This window comes from Hippoglossus stenolepis, chromosome 9, assembly GCF_022539355.2.
Source record: "Hippoglossus stenolepis isolate QCI-W04-F060 chromosome 9, HSTE1.2, whole genome shotgun sequence".
NCBI classification, from domain to species: domain Eukaryota; kingdom Metazoa; phylum Chordata; class Actinopteri; order Pleuronectiformes; family Pleuronectidae; genus Hippoglossus; species Hippoglossus stenolepis.
This window is the reverse complement of record NC_061491.1, coordinates 13756758-13776427: the sequence shown is the minus strand read 5'-3', so window position 1 is coordinate 13776427 and position 19670 is coordinate 13756758. Positions and strand designations below refer to the sequence as shown.

The following is a 19670-nucleotide window of genomic DNA, read 5'->3' as shown; positions in this document are numbered from 1 at the left end:
AATCGTATGTACATTGAACATGAGGGAATCCTTCATCAGTTTGACAGATTCTCTGTTTATATAACCTATGAACATGGATCACAGTACGACATAACATAACAGCATTTGAGCCTCCCACCCTGAGCGTGATGTCAAACGGAAAATGCCACCACGTGAATATGATCTCTTCCCTCACTGATCATGTTTAAACAAGTTCTCAAACAAGACAATAAAGGAAGTCATATTTCCTCAAAAACATGTCCACTGTTGTAGGAGTTAACCCCTCTGAAGTTCAGTGTTTCCAAATTTGGTCTAAGAGCAAGTTAAAAGTTGGAGGAGATACATTTTTCCAAATTAGAGGTATGCAATTTGCTTCAAAATATGTTACAAGAATTAATAGTCTGCATTGTTTTATTTATTTGAAAATGTTGCATATAAATAAATAAGTTAAGGCAAGTGGTTGGATCAAATTATATTTCTGATAAGATGTTTTTTTTAATCTAACGCCGGGGAAACTCACTTGTTTCAGCAGCTGATACGGTAGACATGAGAACAAGTGAAAGTACAAAAACGAATAAAATAGACATTTAAAATAAAATTGAACAGAAAATACAGAGAATATCTACATAATATACACCTTTTACTACAGATGTAGTGAGACAAACTTAAAGTGCAGTGGCACCGGATGATTCAACGAGGATGTGTGCTGTATTTGTGCATTATGTATTAGGAGTTACTGAAATAGAACCACACATATGCATATACATTATTATACCTTATAAGGGAGGTGAACTACACAGTATACAAATTTTAATTAAATTGTATGTGCTACATATATTGATAGGTATAAAACATACATAAATATTTCTTCTTGTTTTCTATCTTTGGATAGTTTGATGAATTGTAGTTATAGTAAAAAAAAAATTGTAGTTCTCTGAGTATAATAGTTAGGAACTGATATTTAATGAACGTGAACCCTGTCATATTGAATCTGGGATCCAGATCCCATGTCTCGGAGTGCTGAGTGAAGATGTCATGGATTGAAGCTGAGCCGCTCGGTGCTCACTTGGATGCGTCTGCTGGGTGAGGAGTGGGAGAGAGGGAGGGGAGAGAGAGAGAGCAGCGAGCAGCCACCAGCTCGCAAACCCAGAAAAAAAAGAGGCGAACTTCGCTGGTAAACGTGTTTTACTTTGGTTAAAGACATGGCAGCTCGCACGGGGGGATATCCCTCTCCGGGGATGTAGGCGGGGAGGCTGGGTCGGCTGTGGAGTCCACCGGAGGCGGCTGGAAACTCAGAAGGAAAGAAAACAACAACAACACTGGAAGAAAAGACGAGGATTACACACAACAGTGACAATAAAACAACACTCCCCGACAAGTGGTGTGTCTGCGGAGGGTGAAGTCCGAGGAAAAGCAACAGGAAACCCCGGTGAATTGATGTTCTACCTGGAACGTGTTGAATGTTACTTTGCAGACAGCGTCTCTATGTGAACTTTAAACTCAGGAAACAATGAAGACATAGCGAGCGAGGACTCATCAAGTGTTTCGACGCTGCTAGCCGTCCCGCTAGCGTTAGCGTGGCTAACTCACAGGGAGCGAATGTGCGGTGAAGCTAACGCCCGCTAGTGCAGCTAAGTAGGCTAAGTTAGCTCTTTGGCTAACGCTAGCTAAACGCGTTTTTGAGAAACTTTTGGTGTTGTTTCCCCGGAGCCCAAACACGGAAGGAGTGTTGTGAGAACGGAGGGGAAGGGCAGGTTCCCTTCTGGACTTTTTCCCCTCTACGCATTTCCCCAAAATGATGGCTGCGGAGGTCAGCAGTGAGGATACGGGCTCGGTCACGACAGGGACAGGGGTGGCAGGCGGAGGAGGCCCGGAGACGGCAGCTTTCCCCTACTATCCCAAGCCGGCCAGAGTGAGAGTCCCTGATTTGGGACCCGCACCCGCACCAGCGGTCCGGCAACATTCGAACACATCGCCGGACTCACTCCCCGACATGAGCATGGTCTATCCCGTGCCTGGTGGGGATCTGACCGGACCGGTGCTGACCGCAACAGGGAGTGGCGGAGCAGGAGGTGGGCATTCAGTTTCCCAAGGAACAAGCTCAGGGACCGCGGGCAGCGTGTGTGGGTCTCCCACCTCGGAGGGTCCGGCTAGTCGGGTTTCACCCACATCAACCGGCCCGGATGGGCCCTCCGCTTTCCCCCCGCTGCCACCACCTCCTCCCCCTCCTCCGGGCTACGGGGGGCTCGGCGGCACTACGGATGAGAGCGACCTGCAGGATGGACCGGAGTATGAGGAAGAGGAGGTGGTGTTCCCCCTGTCTGCACCTCCCACCAACCAGTAAGTATACTACCAGTAAGAAAATTATCTAAACCCAGAAAGCCACATTTATGAAGTATCCCGCACTTTCTGCTGGTTCCCAACCTTCCTCTGCTGCGGTATCCCTGGACTCTGAATGTGACTTAACGTTGACTCATGCTGGTTCATCAGTAACTTGTGCTACTCATCAGTTATCATCTACATTTACAGACCATTATCACTGCTCCATGTACTGTGGAGTTTTAATAACCCAGTTGTGGTCATGAAATAATCCCAGTTTGACCAAATTGTTCTCTTTGACATTTGAAAAATTATAATGCCCGAAATACAATTACTCAAATCGACTAGATTTGGTTTGTTTATAGCAGAATGCTGGATTATACATCTCATTACTGAACTTACATTGATTAAATAGATTCAATAAGTGTATTGAATGTTCTGAAGTGCATTGTAATCTTTTGCGGAAGCTGTATGTAAAAATAAACTTAAGCACTTGATTTGACGAATCAACAATGAATACGCAAAACAACTCCATCAAACAACCATTCCCTCCTCTGCTCTTTATCCCATCGTCATAACACAACTGTTTGACAAAATTAAAAAAGAAGCACCGCAATAATTGTGCATAACTTGCAAGTTTGTTTCGACTATATAAATGAAAGAATACCAGTGATACATGGCACTCAAAACAGAGCCTAAGGCTGAGTCCACAGTAATACATTTTAGTTTTGAAATGCCTAGTGTTTTCTACATTTATGCCTGGTGTCCATACCGCTCTGCAGTTTTTGAGCCCCTAAAACTGAGATTCTTGAAAAGCTTCTTGCACAGAACTTTCCACCACTCATGGCTCTCGTTTGTAGGATTTTCTTCTACCAAGCAACAAACTGCAGAGTGGACAATCTACTTCCTGTTTACACCAGCATGCTCATGACCCTTGTACGTGAATGGTCATGTGATGCGTTTTCAATCGTTTTAGAGTATCAATGTTTTGTTTGTTGTCGTTTTAAAACCAAAACATATTTATGTGGTCGTAGCTTAACTCAATAAGTAACATGCATACAAATATTCAGTCACAACATTTTTATCCATTTGTCATACCAGCATCATTGGCTTTCATCTCAATTGCTCGTGACTGTATGAAGCTTAGCTCGACTCAAGATGCTGGGAAATACTGCACTGAATACTGCCCTTCCAACTACTATATATTCTTAATGTATTAAATGCATTTTTTATTAATGGATGAGCAATTAGCCCCTTTACATCTCCAATCTACAGTAAGGTACTTTTATAGCTGGTGTGATTGGTACAGTGTCACTGTTCAGCCCCATAAAATACCTGTTCATGCGTATGTCACTGCAATATTAGCCAGATTATTGTCAGTTAAGGATTGTGCTCTATCATGCAACATGAAGAATAGAAATCCAATAGTTCTGTTTCGACGCACAGTTGCATACTTGCAGCTAATTTACAGTCCTTTGACCTCATGGGCACAATATGTTAGAAATAGGTTTTCTTTGAGATTAAGGTGAGACATGCCTGAATAAGTATTTGTACCTTTTTTGATCAAAGCATGGCAGGTGCATCCTATTCATAGTATTTATGACCCGTATCTATAATTATAGGCATTTATATGAATTTATCAAGCATGCTAACAAGCACGTGTCCAAACCTGTGTGCGTGTGCTGCTGTTGTAATAACCCAAATACAGCCCTCCCATTTGTTACAGTCTCATTAGAGAACTGCTGAGCTTTGTCATTTCTTGCCCTCATACTGTGAAATATGGAAGTGACTGGGCCTGGAGTGTGGATTCAGCTCTTATTTTAGAAGCCACCCTATATCTCCCTGTCAGATTACTGGGAAAGCTGAAGGCCAGCAATTCACCAGTCTTGCCTGTACTGGGAACGAAAAACCCTAAATGGAATTTGCTCCAAATTCTTACAGAGCACTCCTGCACTGTTAGTAGACTTTTTGCTAAGGAAATATGGACTTCTTTGGGGGGTCCTTGCATTCCAGTTTATCAACTTGCAGTGTAACAGTTGTCACTTGTGCATGAATGACATCGATTTTCTTTGGTCTTGCTTGTTTCACAATGAGTGACTTGTAGTCAACTGTGTATCGTCACATTCACGAACGCATAACTTCTTCACACTGTTGATAGTCAAAGTAAATCTAGTCACTGACTATCTGGCCTATCCTGAGATGCGTTATTTGACTAAATTGATCAAGACACATACACAACACAAGCTATATTCTCTTACATTGACTTAATGCTAATTTTTCTGGTTATTATGACCCTGTTTTTTCAAAAAGAGACCTACCCTTATGACACTGAATTAAAAGTGTTGAGCGATACCGGCACTTTTTATTGATTGCTAAAATGAGCGATGAAATATGAATTTACTTTTATCATAGAAATGTACACTGCGAACTTCTGCTTTAAAGAAAGATTGAGGTCAAATGCTCCATGTTGTATATTCGTGTGCTTATCGTCGCCACACCTGCCACTATATATAAGCAAGACTAGACACAGAGTTAGGTACACAGCCTAATTCATCCTCTTTTCTGGCAGTGCACCACTCTCTATAACAGACAAGTTATAAGGTGCTGCCTTTTCTTTCACAGTGAAAAAATGATGACCCAGTTTAAACAAGGGTATGTCACTCTACAATGTTTTTACTGATGCACTGTGATAGACGGCGCTGTTAGGTCTCATCCAGCGGTGCTGTCCTGTAGAAGGTGCCTAATCTGGTATACAAGGATTGAGGCAAAATGAATCACAGTCATAGACATAGCTGAAGTTTTTGCCTGCAGGCAATATAGTGAACCTAATGGCCAAATTTAATGGCATAAAATCCACTTCTCTTGTGTCACACTTTGTGACGCTTATGCGAACATCCCGTCTCTTGTATGTGTAATACAAGACGTATACATTTGTTTTTTGACTTCTTTTCACTCTGCCTATAATAGCATTTGCCACTGGCAAATGTAGCATTGGCAGCAATGGGTGTTGCATTCACAGCTGACTACCCACACTCGTCTGAGTGATTCTGAATCTCCCCCTGCCCCCTCAGCTGTGTATGCCTTCTGTAATCGGGCTCCAAGACTGATCTTGTATTCCTTTGAGTTATGTTAGCAGCCTGTTAAGTGCATATCTGAAGAGTGATAGTGGAAATCTTCCACACTATTGAGTGGTCCCAGTGTGGGTTGCACAGTAATTGTGAAAGCTAAACACGGCACATGTGCAGTACAGTGAAAATGTCTGTGCGAGTGGGAGAGACACAAACAACAGTGACATTCATTCACACCTCTGTACACCAGGGTGCCATTCATAAACAATGCAGAAATGCGATAAGAAGTTGACACAGATGATAGCTCAATGAGGCAAGCGCAAAGATATCTACTGGGCCCCATGCAGTGAGCGTTCCTGCTGCCTTTAGAAGCCTCCGGCCCAGCGCCTGAGCTTAAACAAACAGCTTGTTGGGAAATGAGTCGTTGATTTTGAGTTTCCACGAAGATTAGAGAGGATTTCAAGTCATAAAGAGTTTCCCTTAGGAGGAAAAGAGAAAAGGGGGAAGGAAAACTTGGATTTGAAGATCAGTGGCTGTGTGAATGAGTTTACCAGATTTAGCAGTTGGCTGTGGAAACGCTGCTGTAACGGCAGTGTTAATTGAGCACCCACACTACCCAATTTCACTTTGTGTTGGGTGGCAGATACAATGGAATTGTGAAGGGGCACGTGGATGATGTTGCATAGCTTAACTACGATGAAGGTTGTTCCCACCAGTTACAACACTTTTATAACAAAGCAGGTTTTGATTAGTGGGATGGAATTACACAATTCTTTAAGGACTGGTGAGCCCAACAATAAGTAATAAACCTGTGATTTCCTGTCATCTTTTTTGAATTACTGCAGTATACTTTGCTGGAAAGCTACACCTGATGCATAGCGAGGGCAGGTCTGTCAGCCTGCTTAGAACTGAATGCTTGTCGCAGGAACACACACAGCAAAAGCAGTATCCACCCAATGACGAATTCTGTCAAAAGATGTAAAAACTTAATGGATCATTTTGACAGGGCACTGACATGAAACTTGTAGTGGGACAAATAAGACTATTGTGGGCCGCCACAATAGTCTGACTGCATTGCATAAATAAGTTTTTATTATAAGCACATTATATAGCAGGATTGTTAAATAATAGCGAGAAAACTGACACTTTTGCCTTTTTCAAGTATCCTGAGTTACCATATTACCTTATTGGTGCCCAACCCTATTATTGTTGGTTTACTGGACCCATTGAATGTCCCACCAGTCGCTTTTATTAGTGTAAGATCTGTGTTGTGCATTGATAAGGGAAAGCGTATGGTTTCCATGCATTTTCATTGTGTTATGCAATGTCCTGTCATGCCCTTCCAATACCCACACTGCCCTTTTCTCTCCTACATCCTGTTTTCAAGACTTCTGAGCCACTCACTGTGGCATTAACGGAATCCTCAGAAGCATTTCAGTTGTTTGACAATACCAGGGATTTAAGATGATGAATGACTTTTCACATTAGTTAGGTGTGCTGATTGAGTTGACTTTGCACAGGAAGTGTTTGAGTGTTAGGCTTTAGTGTTATAGCACTTCAGACATAACCTCAGACACAGCAAGTATAATAAAGGTATTTCTTTTAAGAGGGCTGTTACTTCATTGTTACTTATAACAAAACAACTAGTTTTACACTTTGGACATTTGTATTAATTACTCCATATACAGTTAGACTTGCAATGATGGTTTTAATTCAGCTGGAAGTGAATGTTCCTAACTGGATACCCTGCTTGTAGATATAAAAAATTCAGGAAGAATATTGTATGGGTAGATGACAGTGAAGCCTATTATCACTGATGTAATGATGTTATTTCAGGGAGACTTTTTCACAGCAGGAAAGCCGAGATGTCTGCTTTGGTCCCCGTGTGCCTGGCTGGGCTTACGAACGATGGTGGTTGGTTAGTTTTCAGACTGAGCAAGGCTGAAGATGCATGGATGCCCTTTCCCCATCTCTCCATCTATATGGTTTAGCTCTGCCCATTTGTGCTGCCATTCCAACACCCTGGCTGAGTCTAACAAGCTGTGGCAGTTCATAGTGTGTAAAGCAAAAACAAAACCAATCCACAGCTGCTGCCAGTCCACTTTCTTTCCATTGTGAAAACTTGAGCATGCAAATATAAGTAAATGGTTATGGGGACACATTTTGCATGAGATTTGTTTGCCCAAATGGTTTACATGAATTGCTGTGGTGTTTGTTCATTTGCTTAAAGATTGCCTGTTGTGTGGTCAAAAACCTGATGGAAACTTTCAGGGTGAACAATTTTGACGTCACCCTGTGTTTCGATTTTGAAGCATGGTTGAAGCCAGGTGCATATACTGTATACTCTCAAAGGTCACATGGTTTCATGGCTTGTTTCCACTAACGCATGTCTGTCTGTATCTGAGTGTTCATGGGACATGAGTGTCCCTGTGTGTGCAGAGATGCCACTCCTACCCTTGCTGTCCCACTGCTTCAGAAACCAATCGGCAGCATGCTCATGATGCGTAGTTTATGAGAGAGAGAAAGAGAACAGAGTAAGAGAAGAAGAAAGTCAGAGGATGCAGCGGGAGCAAAGACTACGGGGCTACAGTCTAAGTCTTGGAGATCAACCTGTGTAATTCTTCAGGACAGGATAACACATGGTCATCCAGTTTTCCTCAAATTAGTTAGCACAACTTAATGCATGTGGGGTAACAGTCCGCATCTCCGGGTCCTCCTCTTCATTTTGCTTCAGTGGATATTGCTCGTTGATCCTAGTGAAGGGAGATGACTGTACCAGGGCGGCAGCAGGGTCACATCATCATGCCTTGTATGGATTTGGAGCTGCCTTTGCTCTACTTTCCACATCGAAGCTCACAGTTTTTGTTTGGCCAGCAGCTGTATCAGTGGAGTGGGTGCACCTTGTGAGACCACGGGACACGGCACAGGGAGATGCAGCAGAGGGCGAACTCGGCGTAAGTGGGGCATCAAATCCCCCCCGCAACTAGTACCTCGCCATTTCTACTGTGGGCTGATTATTCCAGTTTGTCAACTATTTATTTGATAGTAGATTTTAAAAAAATATTGCTTTAATCATATTATTGTGCACAATGTTGTTATTAGATCAGATGGATAGATATATTGTCAATAGATAAATATATTTTCTGACCACATATTTTACAGACCTTACACATAAAAGAAATCAGTAAGGGTCATACTAGCTACATGGTACATGTGATTTCCAGACACTGAATGGAGTGCATTGGCTCTGTTTAAGAATTTCAATGGGGTGTTTGCTGGGCATTAAATTCCAGTGTAGAAAAGTACCCCCCATAGAAAGTTGGCAGTGCGACTGAGGCGTATTGCTAAGGCACAGTAAGGCAATGTTTCATTACTTCTTGATACTGATGTGGACTGACAGTACATATGGGGAGATGCATGAGCACAGCAACATCCATCAAGACAAAAGAAAATGAAGAAGAGAGACATGAGCTGGAGAGAGCGAGAGCTCACAATAGAGCTTAATGAGAGATAGACAGACTGAGAGAGACATCACAGCAAGCGGTTTGTCAGATTTGTCTCGGATATGATAACATTAAAGCACAGATACAAAGCGTAGAATCTTTGCCTACCTGAAATCAAACGTTGATTTAAGTATGTTCCGCACCACAGTATTTTTAAGAATGGATGATCTGTGAGTGTTTCAGCAGTCCATTAACTGAACCTTATTAAATGGTTAAGTCCTGCCAAATATAGTCAGGGTTTCATTTCCTGTAAAAATGCTTATTCTTTAATGATTTTGGCCAGTAGATTATGTGGTGTCCTCATTTAGAGAACAATTGTTCAAAGACTTGGTCTTTTTCAAACAGTAGCTTGTTGCAACTGTAATATATTTGATATTTTATCCACTTTGGGGTGATGCGTTTCACCCTGGAGGTTTTTTAATTCCTTCATTTTCCATACAGCTTTTATAGAAATAATTTTTTTTAAACTCAGATTAATCTGTTTATGTTATTGTCTGTCATTTTCTTTATCTATTTATAGGTAGTTGCCTAATATCTCCTGCCTCGAGTATTCAACGTGCTTGTACCGGTATGGCTTGCTTCAGGCGCTGTCTAAAATGCCTCAAATCATGAGTTGAGTGCGAGAAAGGATTGTATTCGCCCTTTGTCTCATGATGAAGTGAATAAATGGTTGACTTGTGTGAAAATGAAACTCAGGATGTGGGCATTGGGCTGGTGAAAGGATGACACTGTGGGTGTTGTGTGGTGTCACATACAGGTTAGTTATGACTTGGTTGTAAGAATAGTGATCAGCTATGTGAGTGAGGACATGTATTGCAGTTTCTATGAGTTGGCTTGTTTTATTTGATTGTGAGGGAACTGTAGGCAGAGGAAGAAATGCCTTATTTTGAGATGAGCGTCAGTAGAGGGAAGCAAGACGTCAGTGGGCTGCTCGCTGTTCATGTACTGACATGATGGGACATTCCTCAAGCTGATACTAGAACTGTATCTTGTCACTACTGTCATGGTTTAAGCTCACAGTCTGTTTATCAGAGCACCCTTTCAGTCTTGTTGACCCAATCACATCCCATTTCCTTATGGGCAGTGAAATAATAGTATGAAATATTAAGTTTTTCCTCAAATCTATAGAAAGTTTTGTGTAAGTCAAATCAGCCAGGCTACAAAGATGACCTCAAGGTACTATACTACAACAAATCCACATGGCCAAAGTTGCTATGGCAACACAAAATTATAGTGCAAGGCCATGAAGTAAGTCAGGAATACCACAGGCATTAAAGATTAACAGTAACCTAAACTGCAACAGAATAGCCTCTAGCACCCTCAAATCCAGCATTTGGTTGTGATCAATGGATCCATTTACTATTTACAACAAATACAAATATTTCCAGCCTTGTTTATTCTCTTAAGCTGCCGTCAGACTCCGGAGCATCTCCGCCCTCTCTACAGAGCAGGTGCCTGTGTGAATGTCCTATACACCTATCACCACGCAGGGTGAGGAAGTGGGTGCACTGAGGTCACACAAGTTCCTTGGAGTGCACCTTAACAACAAACTTGGCTGCTCTGGTAAATCCGATGCCGTCTATAATAGGAGACTGAGCAGACTACTTCATGAAGAGGCTCAGGTCACTCAGTGTGTGTAACAGGTTGTGGACAGTGGCTCATGTGTTCGAGAGGTGTGTATTATGGCTGGTGATGTAAACAGGCTCAGTGAAGTTATCAGAAGGACACCGAAAATGTATCGAAAACCGACATTTATAACCTCTTGCTCATGTCAGTTAATTTGGGTAATGCTTCCCCCCAATGCATTCACAACCTGTCGGGTTTCTGCTATGTTCATTTTGTAGCGGCAGCCCGGGTACCTTGTACCGTGCCGTATTACCCTGCCATATGTCCTCTCTCCTCTCGCCCCTGCTGATCTGTGCTCACTTTACACTTTAACTTCTCATTAGTGTTGGTGTTTATTATTATTAGGACATGTATAGTATTTAAGATTACTTTGTGTTTGTTATTCGCTCTAGAATTTGAGACACGTATTTAAAAACATTGAAACAAAACGTTTTGTGCGTAGGCAGTTCACCTGCCACACGCAACACAAGATGAGACGGGACAAGCACAGCCAAGACATCAGGGTTAAAGTGACCAGAACAATCCAGATTCATGATCCGACACCATAGATTGAAAATTAAATAAATGTGTTTAGAGTGACACATCAAGCACACACACACAGGGTAACCCTAAAGTCAGAATCATTCTTAACTTTTGAATATTTAATGATGATCTAAGGACCAGTCGAATGAAGCACTCATACCTCTAAAACGCTGTGCCAGTAGATGAGCATCTGTCTTTCAATCATCTTCTTTCTGTCAATCATGATCCATGTTGTGTTGTGTCTGACATAGGCTTCTCTGTCTGTTTAGTTGTTTAGCAAAGCTTAAAGCCATGGAAACAGTAACTGGCTTTTGCAGCTTTATTCCTGTTTGAAAAGATTCTGCTGAACAATTCCTCTGTGTATAATTCAGTCTTTGACCTCTTGTCTTTGACCTGGTTCTGGATTAGTTGCAGTAGACATTTATATCCAAAATGTCTTCTTAATTGTCTTTTAATGTCATTATACAGAGAGTGTAATTAGGGCTGTCAGTCTTTTTACAAATTAAGTTTAAATGAATTTGAAATGACACAAGAATTTGAAATGATGTAGGATGGTCTGTCCTGCCCTGCTCTCTGCAACTCGTCTCTTAGCAGTCATCTATCGTTCCTCGTGTTTCGATGATTCTCCTTCAGTATTACTTTCCCCAGCTTCCTCAGCCCCTTAAGGGCTGCTTGGCCTCACTCTCTGACTGCCCTCCATCACTCTTTTCAAATCTCTTATCACCCAAATCCCCCCCAAAGCCCCCTCACAGACTCTTAACTCCCCCTCTTTGCTTCAGCAAGCCCTCTGCAGCTTTCTCTGTGATAACAGACTTGATCATGTTTTCTTTACAAACCTCGACTCACCTAAACCAGATGGGAGCCCCTTTAGGTCTCCTGTGAAAAGAGCTGCCGCAGGACCTCATTCGTCTTTCCACCGCTGGATGTTTTTCCAGTCACTGCTCTTCATTCTGAGAGGCCTCACTGGCCTAATTTTGGAAAACAGTGTTAATTTTTTACCCCAGCTAGCAAAAGCCCTGTCAAATCCTGTCTCACCTGCTGAAATTTTAACCAGTGTTGTTGCTCAGGCTTCTGTTTAATTCAGAGAAGAAGTGAGACTTTAATGGTGTACAGGAAACTCAAAAATTAAAGCCTCTGAATTCAAGCTTTTACTCGCCTTCCTCCGTCCATTTGTCTGAAAAATACATGACCTACTCATCTTGTCTGGGTCATGCTCTCATGAAAGTAGGTCGTAAAATTTCATATAGCTCCACTGTCTAATGCTGATTTCGTTATCAGTCTATCAATAATTAACATACATTGCATTAATTTACTTACACCCCTTTACAAGTCCATAAGTGAATGAAAAGAATGTGATTCTAATTGCAGTGAAGGCATTATCAGATTATTATGTGTAAAGTAACATTTTTATGTCTCCAAAGTCAACAACCGTCTTACAACAAACCATAACTTTCTCACATTATATTTACCTCAGGAGGTTGCTAGTGGTGTGGCCACTACTCTTGTGTTTGTGATAAGTGGTCTCTTTTTTGTTGTGAGGAATCAAATCGATATACCATGTTGATATTTTATCATAACATTTCAGCAGTAATGGTTCATTTACTTCTCAACAGCAATGTGCACTTCCCTCTTGAATAGGCTCATAACTTTACTAAGGGTTCCTTTCAATTATATCTTAATGTAGATTCGCTAGTTGATTCATAGTTTGTGTCTTAACGCACCATCCACCTGTCTCCTCCCTCCTAATTGGTTCATCCTTTTCTCTTCATCTCAGGTGGTACCATGGCAAGCTAGACCGAACCATTGCTGAGGAGCGGCTGCGCCAGGCCCGGACCCCTGGCAGCTACCTCATCAGGGAGAGTGACCGCCGGCCCGGTTCCTTTGTCCTGTCGTTCCTCAGCATGACCAACGTGGTCAACCACTTCAGGTATGATGGAGTGCACACAACAAGCAGAAATCTGCTAATCTCATCAATTGATCCATTCTGAAGCTGCATCAAGAGCCTGCTGAAAAGTCTTAGTTTGAAGGTTCAACATGTCAAGGTGGTCCCATCATAATTTGGTTAACTTGTTTTAGCTTCCTGGGGGGGGAAATGTGACTTGGCCCACAAGTGCTGACACATTTGTTGTCCAGTTAATTGTTTTTATCCATTGATGCCATTGCCTTCCTGGAAAACTGTGGGGTCCTTGTAGGCTCATTTGTGTTCACTGTATCAATACAGAAGCTACGTAGACTTGGCTTACCTGTCTACCATGGTATTAATAACAGCCTACACCCGAGGAGCTTTGTTAAGGGAATAGTCATAAGAGTTTGTTGTGACATGAACTGTTTGTCTGTTCTCTGTAGACTCCTGTTAGTAGGTGAAACGGAACATATCACGTTATCTGACAAAAAGCAGGCACTGTGCCACCTTCAGTTACCAGATAAAGATAGGGGAACTACAGAAGTTATTCATTAGCTGCTAATCAGAAGGACAGACAGTCACAGACATGACATGTGCTGATACTGAAGAATGTTTAAGTTTGAAAAGTGGCCTGTTGTGCCTCTGCAGACTGCTTCAACTCAAGTGTGTTACAGTAATTCAAACTGACTATACTTTTGAGAATAGTGTTTTCTATGAGGCATTTCAACTTGCACACTTATGTCCTCTGAAACCCTTTAGTGTGTGTGTGTGTGTGTGTGTGTGTGTGTGTGTGTGTGTGTGTGTGTGTGTGTGTGTGTGTTGTGTGTTTTACACAGAAGACTTATCTTTCATGCAATGTGAGTAGGCGGACTTGAATTAAAAGAAAAGGGGCAGTGCACTTGTCTAGCAGTAATACCGTAGGGTAATTTATAAAATTACATTACATTACATTTCATTTAGCTGTCGCTTTTATCCAAAGCAACTTACAATAAGTGCATTCAACCATGAGGGTACAAACCCAGAACAACAAGAATCAAGAAAGTACAATTTCTTCCAAAAAAAAGCCAAACTACAAAGTGCTATAAGTAAGTGCCATTTAAGTGCTACTAAGTTGTTAGTTTAAACTTTTATTCAAGGTATAGTCGGAAGAGGTGTGTTTTTAGTTTGCGGCGGAAGACTTTCTGCTGTCCTGATGTCAATGTGGAGCTCATTCCACCATTTAGGAGCCAGGACGGCAAACAGTCGTGATTTTGATGAGTGTTTAGCTCGCAGTGAGGGACCAACAAGCCGATTGGCAGATGCAGAGCGGAGGGAACGGGCTGGGGTGTAACGTTTGACCATGTCCTGGATAGAGACTGGACCCGATCCGTTCGCAGCACGGTACGCAAGTACTAATGTTTTGAAACGGATGCGGGCAGCCACCGGTAACCAGTGAAGGGAGCGGAGTAGTGTGAGTGAATTTAGGTTGGTTAAAGACCAGTCGAGCTGCTGCATTCGGTGATGGTCGGATGGCACTAGCAGGCAGACCAGCCAGGAGGGAGTTACAATAGTCTAGGCGTGAGATGACCAGGGCCTGGACCAGAACCTGCGCTGCCTTCTGAGTGAGAAGGGGACGTATTCTCCTGATGTTGTGCAGCATGTATCTACAGGAACGTGTTGTTGCAGTAATGTTGGCGGTGAGGGAGAGTTGACTGTCGAGTGTCACACCCAGGTTCCTAGCAGTCTGGGTGGGGGCTAACACGGAGGTTTCCAAGGTAATAGTTAGGTCGTGGGTGGGAGAGCCTTTCCCTCGAAGGAAAAGCAGTTTGGTCTTATCAAGATTAATTTTCAGGTGGTGTGCAGACATCCACTGAGAGATGTCAGTCAGACAGGCAGAGATTCGTGCTGCTACCTGTGTTTCAGATTGGGGAAAAGAGAGGATTAGTTGGGTGTCATCAGCATAGCTATAACATAACTTTCGATAAACAAGATGGATCAAACATTACAATCTGTTCTCCCCTCAATGGATTGGCCATATTCACTATTAAGACACATTAACCCTGCAGCTCACACACAAAAGGTGAAGATTTTCCCTTCATAAAAAAGGGAACATACTTTTATGTTAGGATATGATAAAGTGAAAGTATCTTTTGTTTAAAAGATCAGTCAGCAGTTTTGTGAAAACAACATTTTGGATGAGCATGTGATGAAAGTCAGCGCTTTATCGATCCAGACCATTTTCCTTACTTTGCTTACAGTCTTTCTTTTTATCAGGTTTTTCTCTTTCTTAAGCTTTTATTTTAGAAACACTGTTAAAGGTCATACATACAACATCTGTTTTGTCATGATGTCATGATATTGAGGTGTAATAACATTCTGAGCAGAGAATGAAGTCACACTCCTGCGTAGGCTGGTATCCAAGCTTCTTTGTTTTGTTTTGGTTCAGTCCAGGGACACATTCATGTTAGTGCATGCAATTCCCTCCATGGTACTTTGTTGTCCTTCCCTACATTTATATAGGAAGAGATGGCTCTAGCTCAGATCAGCGGTGTGGTCCATGTTGTGGAAACGTTAATATTCACCCCTTTCTTCTCTGTGATGTCACACTTGTCACCTGCCTATGATGGTGCGTTTAAACCAGAACCATCAACACCACATCTTATATTTATTACAGTCTAACAGCAACACACAGGACAGGAAGATGCTAGCTGCCTTCTGAAAATGATCAGGGTTCTCTCACTCTGTGCTCATGTGTGTTTCACAAACGCACATTAATGGACTGAAGCGTCTTATGGAGGCTCAGATACTGACAGGAGCTCCAATCTGTGAATATTGCTGATTTATTTTACCAGTATGCACCGCATCCTTCTGGATTGTTTATTTTGGTGTCTCTGTACACAGGGTATCTTTATTCAGTTGTGCCTCAGGTTGTGTGTTTAGGGACCACTGGGCTTCACAACATCCACAAATTGTATAGACAACACCTTGATGAGAACGATGAGAGAGTTGTTGCATACAAAGCACACGTTTTGGTCTAAGGTGCTGGCGCTAGACATAGAGATGCAGTGAATATCGTATATATAACCTTTAAATAAGCTGGAATCTGTGCATTTAATAGCATTTCTTTCTCCTGGTCTACTGGGGGGGACGCAGATGTTTTTTCCAGGCATGTATCTTATTAATCAAGTAACAATGACATCATGTCCTTCAGTCACAGTGGTTTGGTGTGGGAACATGATGACATTGATGCTGAAGGGGGTGAGGGTTGTAAGTGAATTATGAACATAAAGCTAATTGCATGACACCTACACTTCAAAAGGTCAATGTCGTTTGATGCTGCTTCCAGCAAATAGGTAATATTATAGTGTGTTTTGTTATAATCCCACAATCAGAGATCCACTCAAGTGATGAGCAGATAATAAGGATTAGTCGCTCTGCAGTGGGATATGGTTCAAACCAGTGCTTTAGAGACATAGTCACTATTTTCTGAAGGACTGTGGTTCAGATATTTAAAGTCTTATTTCGTCTTGGTTATTACGAGATCTGTTTCATCTGTGGTGTAAGCCCACTAAAGAAAAACAATGTTGACACAATCTCACACTGTCACAGGAATTAATGTTGAACATTTTCTGTTGCCTTCAGTGCACAGTGATTAGCCTATATGTTAAAAATAACCATGCTGTCTTTAATCATTGTTGTGTTTTCTCTCAACAGGATAATCGCCATGTGTGGGGACTATTACATTGGTGGGCGGCGGTTCTCTTCTCTATCGGACCTGATTGGTTATTACAGCTATGTGTCTTGCTTGCTAAAAGGAGAGAAATTGCTTTCTCCAGTGGCCCCCCCAGAGGTGAGACTGACTCCACATTTTTAACTCTTTCCATTGCTTGTGTGACATGACATTACTTGATATTTACTTTGTTCCTTCTCCTCGTAGGTGTTTCTTAAAATAAATATTGTGAAATGCAGCTTTTTGTTTTCTTTGGTGGTGTAACTGGGTTGTGGCTGACAGCAATGTGTTTTTTCTTTGTTAGAAATAGAAAACTTGATTTCATATAGTAGCATGTTAATGCTGTTCGTCAATAATATTATAGGAAAGAAGCAAAGATCTAGCAAACCCGATTTCAAACATTTTAAAATATAGCCCAAAAAAGAACAATCATTAATAAAGGTTTGCAAAATTGAACCTAATCTCTTCAAATCATGTTCAGTAAAAGTAATGTTTGATGGTTGAAAGAGGGGTGGAAAATATATCTGTTTGAGGCTTTGAGTTAAGTTATGAAAGATCAAGGCTAAGAATGAGAGTTTTATTCTTTTTTGTTTCCACAGCCTGTAGAGGACAGGAGGAGAGTCAGGGCCATACTTCCATACACCAAAGTGCCAGATACTGATGAGATCAGGTGAGTATCTGAGGATATCTCAGATAGAGAGACTTTTCCATTCTTATACAGACAGTATTACATTTTTATATCAAACCAGTTGCTTTCCTAAAAGTGTTCTTATTCATATAACCTATAATTTCTGAGACACAGATGAGCACTGATGATGGTCTGGGCTTAAAAAATTAGTATTTTGACTGTATGGCTTTTCCTAGTTTGCTAGATTTTTTTGGGCATGTCCAAGGCCTGCTTCTCCCATCACAGCAGCCTGGAAAGTACATCCTCGGACTTGTTGATATAAAACAGTCTTGTCCCTGTTATTAAGCTGCAGTAGGCACATACTCTGATGATCCCTGCTATCCCTGGCTTCCGGAATCTGATAAACATCTGTCTGAAGTCAACCTCAACCCAGAGTTTGCTAGCGGGTCACAGGATTTACGGAGTTGATAGACATGCAACATTTACCTCAAATGTTGTGGTTCAATGAGGACACCTGCTGGCAGAGCTGTGATATTACAACCGGTACAAAATAAAGAGTTTTCTCTTCTAATGTCCACTTTGACTCATTGTATCCTCAGCTTCCTAAAAGGGGACATGTTTATCGTTCACAATGAGCTGGATGATGGCTGGATGTGGGTGACCAACGTTCGCACAGAGGAGCAGGGCCTTATCGTGGAGGATCTGGTGGAGGAGGTGGTGAGTAAAGCACTAGATAGGAAGTCTAAAGCGGGGTTTAGAGATTGTTAAGGGAATGATCAATTAAATCATTTCGGTTTGTAAATGACAGAAAAACTGCAGTCATTGATCCATCTCAGTTGTTGTCCTAAAAGATTTCTGTTTCTGACATGTTTCAGGGGCGGGAGGAGGATCCACATGAGGGAAAAGTGTAAGTTCTTCATTCTCAACGTATTTTTTTAACATCCAATCAGTGATCAGTCTTCAAACCTGGTTAAACATTCTCTTCGATGCAGTGACTTATAACTTGCATTATTTTGTCAAAGTGGCTGCATCCTTTTACACAATATATCAGTACAGGTTAATATCAACCCTGTCAGCCTCCTTTGTTTCCAAGACATAAATAATGTTTTTATATTTACTTTAACAAGCCGACCAGCCTGTCAACACAGTGTATTCCACATGAGTTATTATTTTCTCCTCACTTGTGTCCTTCAGCATTGGCAATTCTTCAAATTTGACTTGCCAGCTCTTAAAAATAAATGAATAAATAAAAAGTGAACATGCCAAATGCACAGGGCCCTCTGTAGGAACAATCTGATTAAATTATGGTCATTTCTTTTCTTTGGAACATTACATTGAACATGAAAGGGCTCATATGATTTATTTTTATACAGTAGTGATTCATTTTGCTGGATAAACTGTTTACTCTGGATATCCTCAACAGAGATACCATTTATTAAAGATGTCAGTGTCGAGAGATGTTGTTGTTATCGTCGGCGTAACTGAACATCTGTTTTTTGTTGATTTTACCTAATTCGGTGGTCGCTCTTCTCTCTGTTGCTCTTCTCCTACAGCTGGTATCATGGAAAGGTCACCAAGCAAGAGGCCTACAACCTGCTGATGACAGGTGCCATCCCTCTTTGCCTCTCATTAGGCCGCAGTTATTAATCACTTGTGACATCGTCATTCTGACATTGAAGTCCATTTATCACAATATTCTGCTGAGCAGGCGTTAAAACCTTTCTCTTGGTCCCTCTGTCGATTCCTCCGCTGCTTCTCCTTTCACAGTTGGCCAGGTGTGCAGTTTTCTTGTCCGGCCATCAGACAACACACCTGGGGACTACTCGCTCTTCTTCCGCACCAATGAAAACATCCAAAGGTTTAAGATCTCCCCCACCCCCAACAATCAGTACATGATGGGGGGGAGGTACTACAACAGGTATGTTTTTGGCAATGTGCCGGCCTTCAGGTTTTCATATAACAGAATAACATAAGGAAAAAGTGAGGTGCTAAATTGCAGAATATTAAGTTATAGTCGGCATGTGTTGTGTATTTTGACTTGCAGTTACTGACGTGCTGCATCTTGTTCACACTCTCTCTCTCAGTGTTGCTGACATCATCGACCATTACAAGAAGGAACAGATTGTTGAGGGCTACAACTTGAAAGAACCAGTTTCAGTGCAGGTATGTTTAGTTGCATCGTGCCATTATTAAGCCTTTTTGATTCTATGTATTTGGCAAAAAAATGTAAGGGTTTTGATAAGACTGGATTGCTCACATTGCATATACCGAAACTAGCATACAACATATACAATTATTGTTGTCTGCACTTCAACAGAAAAGAAAAGGCGCAGCAAATGCTACTGAGAAAGAAAATATATAGCATCAGACATTTTCCTGTTCTTTACAATTGTGACTTTCAAGAATCCCTGTG

General features: G+C 41.6%; 1 protein-coding gene across 2 annotated transcripts in view; it reads left to right on the top strand.

The window, feature by feature from the left end:
- The first annotated feature begins 1032 nt into the window (after positions 1-1032).
- LOC118115046 (ras GTPase-activating protein 1) overlaps positions 1033-19670 on the top strand; it is a 27954-nt gene continuing 9316 nt past the window's right edge. The window contains exons 1-9 of one of the 2 annotated variants that reach the window (XM_035165961.2): positions 1033-2319; positions 12792-12944; positions 16614-16749; positions 17229-17299; positions 17857-17974; positions 18133-18164; positions 18811-18863; positions 19025-19175; positions 19342-19420. In XM_035165961.2, the coding sequence (XP_035021852.1) occupies positions 1775-2319; positions 12792-12944; positions 16614-16749; positions 17229-17299; positions 17857-17974; positions 18133-18164; positions 18811-18863; positions 19025-19175; positions 19342-19420 (1338 nt within the window). In that variant the 5' untranslated portion in view covers positions 1033-1774. Of the gene's footprint in view, positions 2320-7735; positions 8321-12791; positions 12945-16613; positions 16750-17228; positions 17300-17856; positions 17975-18132; positions 18165-18810; positions 18864-19024; positions 19176-19341; positions 19421-19670 lie in introns of those variants that run through there. The other variant, XM_035165962.2, reaches the window with a different exon arrangement.